This window comes from Gavialis gangeticus, unplaced genomic scaffold, assembly GCF_001723915.1.
Source record: "Gavialis gangeticus isolate Ggan-Ray unplaced genomic scaffold, GavGan_comp1, whole genome shotgun sequence".
Lineage (NCBI taxonomy): Eukaryota > Metazoa > Chordata > Crocodylia > Gavialidae > Gavialis > Gavialis gangeticus.
In genome coordinates, this window is record NW_017729018.1 from 12,291,819 (window position 1) to 12,301,565 (window position 9,747).

At 46.4% G+C, this 9,747-nt stretch overlaps 1 protein-coding gene across 1 annotated transcript in view; it reads left to right on the forward strand.

Annotated features, from left to right (window-relative positions):
• Positions 1–227: 227 nt before the first annotated feature.
• The window catches only part of STK11 (serine/threonine kinase 11), a 75,709-nt gene continuing 66,189 nt past the window's right edge, over positions 228–9,747 (forward strand). Inside the window, exons 1-2 of the mRNA XM_019513546.1 lie at positions 228–278; positions 517–1,536. Coding sequence (XP_019369091.1) covers positions 1,247–1,536 — 290 coding nt within the window. The 5' untranslated portion in view covers positions 228–278; positions 517–1,246. The remainder of the gene's footprint in view (positions 279–516; positions 1,537–9,747) is intronic.

Sequence of the window (9,747 nt, forward strand, 5' to 3'; positions counted from 1 at the left end):
CCCCACCCCCACCCGCTGCCGCCGGAGAGGGGCGGGCTCTAAATACAACCCACCAATGGGCAGCCGGCAATCCGACTCGCCCGCCCCTTACCATCTGCCGGCGGGCCAATCCGAGGGGGCGGGGGCGCTGCGGCGGCCAATGGGAGCGCACGTCGGTCGCTAGGGAGGCGTGAGGCCCTGGAGAGGGGAGGGCGGCGGGCGCTGGGGGGAGGGAGGTAAACAAAATGGCGGCGGCGTGCTAGCGGCGGCGGGGGCGAGGCGGCGCGGGGCGCTCAGAAGTGAGGAGGGGGCGGGGAGCGCGAAGCCCCCCCCGGCAGGGTGTGGGGACGGGGCAGGGTAGTGGGGTAGGGGTCCCCTGTGCTGGCCTTGCTGAGGGGGGGCAAGGGGTCAGCTTCGGGTGAAGGGCGGCCCCTCAGCGGCTTGGGGGAGGGGCTGCCTCATGAGGGGTCATGACCCCCACCCCTGGCCCCCATTTTGGGGTCCGGGCGCGGTGTGAGCCGGTTCCGTGTCTCCCAGGTCACCGAGCCCTGGAGCCGCGGCGGCGACGCATCATGTGTCAGGCGGCATCGGAGCGGCTGAAGGATGCCCCCGGGAGCTCTCGGTAGGCCCGGGAGGCCTCCAGCGTTCGTCGGGAGGGACCGCAACGCGGCAAGGATCGGTCTCGAAAACGCCTTTGAGGAAACCTGGTTCCAGCTGCCGAACGGCTGAGGGACGCCAGCGGGGGAGCAGAAACCAGCCCCGCGGGGGCCATGACCAGCCAGTAATGGAAAGTCACGAAAGAGACTCGTCCGTCTTCTGGTGTGTTTGACGTCTGGGATCCCAGAGGATGACCTAGCACTTAAGCATTAAAACTGGGCCAAATTGAAGGCCAAGAGTTGACCTGATTGAGCCCAAGTAGTGGGACCGGGTCAAAAGGTAAAATCAATAAATCCTGAACTGAAAAATTCAGACATTGAAAAAAAATAAATAAATAAAACAGCAAGAAAGATCGCGTTGTTGGGGCCAGACTCTGGATCTTATCAGACCCTATCGAGCTACGAGCAGCTGGTGGTTCTTTTTTTGTTTGTTGGTTGTTTTTTGTTTTTGTTGTTGGGTTGTTTTGTTTTGTTGTTTTTTTTTTAAATTAATGTTCGTACAATCTTATGGATAATTTTTTTCAAGGAGTCAAAGGGAGTGTCGGGAGCTAAAAAGAACTGGATTAAAATCTTAAGGGCTGAGGCAAGTGGGTTACAGAACTGAATCCAGGATGGATATGCAAGAGCCCCAACAGCTGAGTATGTTTGCAGACAGTGAGCTGATGTCTGTGGGGATGGACGCTTTTATCCATCGCATCGATTCCACTGAGGTCATTTACCAGCCACGGCGCAAAAGGGCCAAGCTTATTGGCAAATACCTGATGGGGGACTTACTCGGAGAAGGGTCTTACGGCAAAGTCAAGGAGATGTTGGACTCTGAAACCCTCTGTAGAAGGGCTGTCAAAATCCTGAAGAAGAAGAAGCTACGCAGGATCCCTAATGGGGAGGCAAATGTTAAAAAGTGAGTATGGGTTCCTGCGGCTAGTCGCAACAGAGTTAAATCCGGTCAGTGTTTTCTGGCTGGCAGTCCGTATTGTTTTATTCAGGACCGCATGTAGCCATACATTTTGAAAGGACTTTATAAGCCACATACATGCAGGAATTGCTTCACCTCTGAAATGCAGCCAATTATGAGTTAGAGGGTAACTCTCTTAAATACTGCTGAACAGTGGCGGGGGGGAAGGAAAAGGAAACCTTTTATTCCCAAGGGCATAGGGAGCAAATATATCCACTTCTACAAGCAGCACAATGTTCTGGGCTGTCGGGCATTGCTACAAAGTAGGGAGAACCCCTCTTTCTGCAATTTCATCCAAGAGGCACACAGTAAACAGTGTTGTGCTTAGTTGCCCTAACAAGGCAGGGTGAAAGGTTGCCTGCTGCAGAAGAAGAATAAACTTTGCATTGCCGCTTTGTGCATATGATACTTCATGGGCCTCTGCTGGAAAGTCTTGCGTTCCGGGCACTTATTACGTGGATTGGAGCGTGAGCCAGTGCGTTGGAAGACTTGGGCTCTATTTCTGGTCGTGCTATTGACCAGTGTGACCTTGGGAAGTCCCTTAATCTGCCTTGGTCAATTTCTTTTTTCAGTTGTAAAGTGGAGGTAATGATGCCTCTCTCTTGGGGAAGTGAATTTGTGGTTGAAGAGTGCTCCGAGTGCTAAGTCATGTATTGGTAAACAAGTTTCGCATCCAAATGACTCCTGATTCAAATGCCATATTGGGATACACTGGTTCTGTGCTTCAGTCAGAAGTGTAGTTCGTTTTTGACATTCCCTTTCCTTAATGTTACATGTGCAGGGGCTCTACAGGCAACTGCATTTGCCACAGCAAGCCATGTGAGATTGGGTTGTTTATCTGATGCGAAGGGGACACTTTTGCTGCCAAAACAAATAGTTTTCAGCAGCTTATCTCGTGGCAGGAGGAAAACTTGGGAGATGTTTCCAAGTCTCCTGTGATATTTCTGGAGTTGCCTCTTTGCCTGCAGCATGCTGAGTGCAGAGCCCTGACCTTGTGGGCTCTTGTTTCTGTTTTTCTGTTTTGGTTTGGGTTGTTGAGGTCAGCTGGCTAGTGCTTCACATCCTGTGCTGGGGCCTTCCGTTGGTTAGCTTTTCAAGTTTACCTTCTAACCTTGAGAGTGTAGGATGGATGGGCTTTGCTCCAGTGTTACAACAAAATCATGATAGGGAATCTCGTCTCTCTAGTGCTGGCCCTGATTTTTATAAAAGCAAACTGCTGGTTAATGTGTCACTTTGTTCCCTTCTCTTTCTTTCTCTGGTCTCCAGTGACACCCAGGGCTTCCCCAAATAAAGGGAAAGCTGCTTTCCCCTGAATTGTTCCCCTAAAAGCTCCCCCCTTCCCAGTGAAACAGAATTCTTGGAATTAACCTGTCAGCTTTGTGATGCAGAAAGCATGAAGTGGTCCTGTGTCCTGAAATAAACTATGTAGAAATATCATCTGTATCCTCTTAATTTTACTGTCCTTAGCTATCTTGTGGATGTGTCTCACCTCATTTAGTTACCACAGCAGTTGAACCAGAAGATATTTAATTTCTGTGATCAATCTGGGTTGCTTATTCAGGAGTACCTGATTATTAGAGTTCTTTGGATCTGTGGCTGCAGTATTTGAAACAGGCTTTTGCTTCAGCCTTCTAGCAGTGGTCTATTTTAGCACAGGTACAGAATTAATACCTTTTATCCTTGTCACCTTTCTCTTCCCTTCCTCCATCCACATGTAACACCACTTTTTTTAGATTGTCACTTTAGAGCACGGTGTCTTAGGTTTGTACAGTGCCTTTATTGGAGTCTGAACTTAGTTGAAGTAATTAGGTACTAATGCAATATGAAATAGATAAGTTGCTACCAATTTAAACACAGTGCTTGGATCTGATCTGACAGAGCCTATAGGTCTTCCTATTTGACTGGGCAGTGTGGATAGGGACTGAATAGTAAAAATATATAACTCTCACCCTGTAAGGACCTATTTCTAGGTAGCATTGTTTCTGAACAGTGTTTTAACATAGTTCAGTTCCAGTTTTGCAGCTTGGCCAGACTCCAATAAAACATCACTTGGCTGCAGTCAACTTTGCATGTCCTTGCTTAAATGTGGCATGTGCACAGTGAGCTGTTCACGTGCCATAGAATAGTGGAATATCCCATTCTGGATTGAAATTAGGCTTTCTGCCACAGCCTGACAAGATTCTACTTCCTTGCCCTAGAGTGATTTAGCAAGTGAAGTAATACGTAAATATACTGCAATTTGAATTGTAACCTTTGGTAGGCTGAGGTTTATTCCTAATTCTGCCTCTAAATTAGCAGGTGATGCTTAGATCTTGTGTTGATGTGGTTGGAATATTCTGCAGAAACTTCATGACAGAAGTGGGGTGCACGGCAGCTCCTTTAATCTTTTATGCTTTCCCACCCATCCCCCCCACTGCTGATTGGTGAAGGGGCCCCGCTTGCAGCTTGCTCCTGATCGGCAGGGAGGCAAAAACTGGTTTTAAATATGGCACTGTTTTTTGCCTCCCCTTGCTGATTGGCTGAGGAGCCCTGGCTGCACCACTGCCTGCTTCTGACTGACAGGGAGGCAAAAACCATGCCATGTTTAAAACCCTGGTTTTTACTTCCCTGCCAGGAGGGAGTGGTGGGGCCCCTCGGCCAATTAACATGAAAGATTAAAGGGGCTGCTGGACACTCCACTTCCGCCATAAATTTGGTAAGTCCCTACCCATAGTGAATATGGGGGGATCCCATTGCTGTTGTGAGTCGAAAAGTGTGTCCCCCTTTAGGTGTATGCCTCTCTTACTATTTGATTGTCCTGCCTTGAAAGGAATGATGAATAGTTTAGGGATGAATTTAGGGCACAGAACCACTACAAGTTAGGTCTGCATGGAGTTTACTTTGCTACCTGAAATATGGTATGGTCTGAACACTTCAGTGGCCTGGATGTGTTGTAAACTTGGTCTTGTTCTCATTCCCATTGGACAAGTGTCTGCATGGCAAAAGTTGCTCCCAATGCTAGCATTTAGCAGTCTTCCTGTTGGCCTCACCAGAAATGCCAAGGATAGAATGGGCCACAGACTGAACTCCCTTCTCATCCCTAGCAGTATAGTCCTTTCCAGACAGGGTCCAGACACATAATTGCCTGTGTATATGCAATAGTGTAGAAGTGCATGGCTCCTTTACCTGCTGCAGGAGTAAGTGTTGATCTCCTTGGCTGTTGGGCCAGCATTTTGTTCATGAAAGTTCACACTTTAAATTCTTTATTATTTCTCATGTAATCCAATTAACTGATCCCAACAAAGAGCTGTGGGGAGGGCACTGATTCTCCCCATGTCCAAGACAGGTTTTCTAGGATGTCAAAGAGCATCAGAAATAATCCTTAAAAGGCTGATGTCAACAGCAGCTGGAGCATTTGACCCCATAAGCTCAAGAAGCTGGTGACCTGCTAATCCCAAAGTCTAAAATTAACCTGCTTGTGATTTCTTTTGCACGTCTCATAATGAGAGACATGTGGGCCTCATTGAGCTCAGGGTTTTCTTTCTCACTTCATCACACATAGCTGCTTTTTCATCTTGGGTTGGGGGTGAAAAATTCCAAGTGTCTAGATAATTATTGAGCATTTACTTGGTGAGGCTCCTGGTTTGGCTCTCTGTCTGTAAGGCAGTCAGCGTGCTGTGCCAAGTGAGATCTGGCTGAGCTTTTACTCCACTAGCCTTCTAAGGAAACCCAATTGTCAGCTGTTGCTCCCTTGCTAATGGTGGCATGGTTAATATGTTTCTCAGCCGATTTACACTACAAAATCATTTTGTTTTAATCCTGCCTCTCCCTGCAAAGTAGTTTAATAGGACCAAGAAATTGTAGAATGTTTCAGCCTTTTGGCCCATAAGGTTAAGTTCTTACCTACCTGTTCTGGCTGACTGGTCTGCTCACAGTAAATAATCTCTAAGACGACTGGATCTTGGTGATGATTTGGGTGTTTGAACTCCTACATACAATAACTGTTTCTCTGAAATAATTGTAGGAAATTGTCTTCATCCAAGGCAGTGATTCTCAATCAGGGTGCCACCAGATCCTTTGAAGGGTGAGGCAGGGCTGAGGAGGTAAGCAGATTAAGTGGAAAGATGCTGGCTGGGGCTTGTCCCTGCCTCAGTGATTCCCCTACTCTCCCTGCCCAGCCTTTCCGCAAGGAGGCAAGCACTGTTATATATTAGGTTTTGAAATTGGGTGTCGCTCAAATCAAAAATGTTTTTTACGGAGCAGCCCTGAGTCCAGAAAAGGTTGAGAACCACTCATCTAATGTTGGAAAAGTGTGGGGTGGCTTTTTCAATCAGACACTTTGTGGTTAGCTACTGCCCTAGTTAATAGAAAAAGAGTTTAGCATAGATGTCAAAACAGGTGAAAGAATACTAGGAACCTACTTGTCTCTGATAGCACAAGTTTAATGAAACTAAATGCTAATAGTCTCTCATTTAATTAAGTCTATGGGACTCTGCCTGTCCCAGGTGTCCTGTGCTGTACTTACCATGCTCAGCACTCACTCCCTGACTTGAATACCTTTGTGAAGGATTGGAATGGACAGACAAGTGATCTGACCATTTACTGTTTACTCTTGCAAATCAAGAGCCATTGGAACCATATCATGGGCAACCTAGCAGAAGAGGCACTTGACAACCCTGCTGAAGGTCATGTGTTGAACAGGTGTCCATCTAAATCTGGGTTTTAATTGGCCATCCAGCAGTGATTCTGTGAATCTGGAAAGACTTCAGGTTGGGACCTGCTTGCTTGTTACTTTCTGTGCCAAGCTGTTTGAAGTCAGGTGTTTGGTCTTGGAGCAAAGTTGTAGGAACTTCAACATAGCTACAGAAGAGCTCAGGACAGTATAATAGTTCAGCGAGCGTAGCACTTGTAGTATCTGGCATTGAATGGAGGAGGGAGGTGCAGTGCATATCAGTGCCCGGAGCTAGCAAGTTGAAAACGAATCCCTCTGTCCCAGCTCTTTAGGCACATGCAGACAAAAATAGGAGAGCTTAAGGAGTAGCTGATCCTGCTAGTGAGTTCTGGGTGCTTTAAACTCCTAGGGAGGTAAGAGCTATCAGGGATCTGATTGTTGCATTCAGTAGTGGGAGTGAGAACACTGTGTGCCTGCATTTCCAGTATTAACCCCTCGGGGCAACTGAATGTACACAAGGGAAGGTGTGTGTAAATAGCTGTTCATTGTATTTGGTGTGACACTTTGGGGATGGGCAGGATGAAAGAGGGTTCAGTGCTAGCAAAGTGACCATGGAGGATGGGCAGAGAGGAAGCGTGCTGTGTGCTGACGCATGGGAAGATAGTAAATCAGCATCTACCTACCGTTTAACACAGCATCCACCTCTCAATTTATGTTCACTTTAATAGGGTCAGGACTCTCTTAAACTTGCATGTTAAGAGATTTCCAGTTCCAAAGTGGAACATATGATGAAAACCTCTTCAACCAGCACAGTGTTCTTGGGTCATAGATGTGCTCCTGATCTGCCTTTGTCCCTCTTGCCATCTCCCCTCCCCTTCATGAATCAGCAGTTGTACTGCAGACTATTCCAGGGGCCTAAAAAGCTGATGGCTCTGCTCTTGAGGTCTATGCTCCTTACTAGTCATGGAGTAGATCAGAGGCAGGTAATTATATTGGGCAGAGGGCCACTTACTGAGTTTTGAGAAGCCATTGAGGGCCGCATGACAGGCAGCCTAGGGCAGACTAATATTAATTTTCTAAAATTTTTAGGGGCCCCACAGGCCAGATAGAATGGCTTGACGGGCTGCATTTTGCCCACCCTGGAGTAGATGTTCCTCTGAGCTTCCTGAAGGTTAAGGGTGCCTGTTTCTGCAGAGCTCTGAGCCTCAGCAGTTGCAAGCAGTAGTGTTCTTTACTGTTGTCCCCAGCCTGAGCTGTGGAGATACCAAACTATGGTGCCTTCAGTTCTGTCCTTTGCAACACGGGGGGGGGAGGGAAGGGCAGCAAGGGGACAGGTGAGCTGTAGTGAAAAAAAGTCTGAGGGGGCTTGAGGCTAGGAGGAGACTTCTCAAGGCTCACTGTCTGTCTTGCATTGATAACGGGGTCTGCAGACAGCTATAGGAAAAGATTGTGAATGTCCAGATCTACAAGGCTTTTGCACGCTACCTTTCCTTAGTGGTGATGTTTTCAGTGATAAGTAAAAGTGGTTTTCAGCAGATGTACTTGCTTCTGTTTGGAGGGGAAATTCATTGCGTGATATAGCTGATTGTGTTTGTGATTGCCCAGCTAAAAACAGTTTACAAGACTTAGCTTTCACTTTTTAAATAAAGTGTCATGAAGTGACTGATCCTGCCTTGCTGGTGGTCTGCAGCCTGGCAAATTGCACTGTTCTTTTTCTTAAATCTCCTGCAATGGGAGGAAGTGTGTCCTTATATTTAATTCAGTGGTGGAAGTCTTTACCATGAGACAGCTGTAGCTCTGTGTTATCTTGTGCCTTGCCAGACTGATTCCATTAAACCTCAGATCTTTGGAGATGAGGAGCTGAAGTATTTTCCCACACAAACTTGACTCTGCCCCTTCTGGAGCTGGCAGTAGCCAACAGGAATTTAGTAGTGCAGATGCAGCTACATACAATACTAAGTGTAGCCCTACTGAATGACAGCAGGATTAGTTGGAACAGCTTGGTAGAATTGCAGTATAAGTTAGGGGAGGGCTGTACCCTTCTCAAGATTGGGGAAGTCCTCTCTGTCTGACCCCAATATATGATCAAAAGAAAGAGGTGTTTGCATACCTTAAGACACTGGAGTTCAACCTCTTTGGTAAGTGTGCCAAAATTAGCCCTGCACTCTCCTCTGCTACTCTTATCCCCGTCTCCTGCCCAGTCTGCTGCTCTTTGTGCTCCCTGCTTGTTCTGCTGCTTTGCTTTCAGTCCTACCTATTGCTCTGTTTTTCCTGCTCCCTCCCTGATCAGCCACATGCCACACACACAGGCTGCTTGCCTTAAGAAGTCAATATGCTTCTTTTCAGTACTTCATTGGGTAGGCTGTTCAGTAGCAGGGCTCTGGGATCCTCGGCAGTAAGGTAGAAGGTGTGTGATCTTCACGTACGACTAGTGAAAAGGTAGTGAAAGCTAGTATTGTGTTAAGAGTACTGTTTCCAGTTTTGCTTACTACTAGGTGTGGCAAGTATCTGACAACTGAGACTTGTGTGTCCAGGTACAACTGCAGTTTTATTCCCTGACATCTGTGCAAGGCTTTAAAAGATTGATAGACTCTGTCAATCTGTTAACCTCAGGAATGATCATTTTATGCATCTGTGGCAGTCCACATCTTTGAAGTAATTTCTTTCTCTACCAATGGGGGGGCATGTGGAAATAGTAGTGAGCATACCCACAAGGCATTGGGGTTTTGAGGCACCCTAAATTTGCCTTTCTCTGGAGGTTGCAACATTGTGATATCTTATAGGAGCTACCCTGCCATGAGTAGCCCCACCACATTACCACCAAGTCCTGCAGTCACATGCAGTTTACAGTCATGCCCAAGACCGGAAGTAGTAAGGAAAAAATATAAAGAAAACAGTGAGAGAAATTGGGGATAGCTTAGAAATTTCTAACTTTGGTTTCCTTAATTGTTCTTCATGTAATACTGATAAATATGGACATGCTACTTGCAGTTGCTTTCTCTCTTCCTAACCTCATTCAATATGTTTGCCAAAATTTTATATTTTTCTTTGAATTTTCTAAGAAATACTTTTTGTATGTTTGTATCCAGACCCTTCTGCTTTAGCATGTCTAGGTAGTTGGTGCATTTTCCTTTCTCTCTTCTTAGAGAATAGTTTTGCAAGTGTATTCCTAGAGTGATTCAATCTTTATTCCATTAGGACTAGGCCAAGTTATTTTTATGAAGGCTGGTCCAAAATGTGTCAAAATTAAGGGCCATCTTTTAATTATTTCAGTAGCTTTTTTTTCTTTTTTTAACCAGGCTCTTACAGTCTAAAGTATGGTTGCAGGCCTGTTCAATATATATAGATATGTATACATATTCATTGCAAGTTTCATAGTTTCTCAGGTCGGAAGGGACCTGAGCAGATCATCTAGTCCGACCCCCTGCCACGGCAGGAAGAGCACTGGGGTCAAATGACCCCAGTAAGGTGGTCATCCAACCTCCTCTTAAAAACCCCCAGGGTGG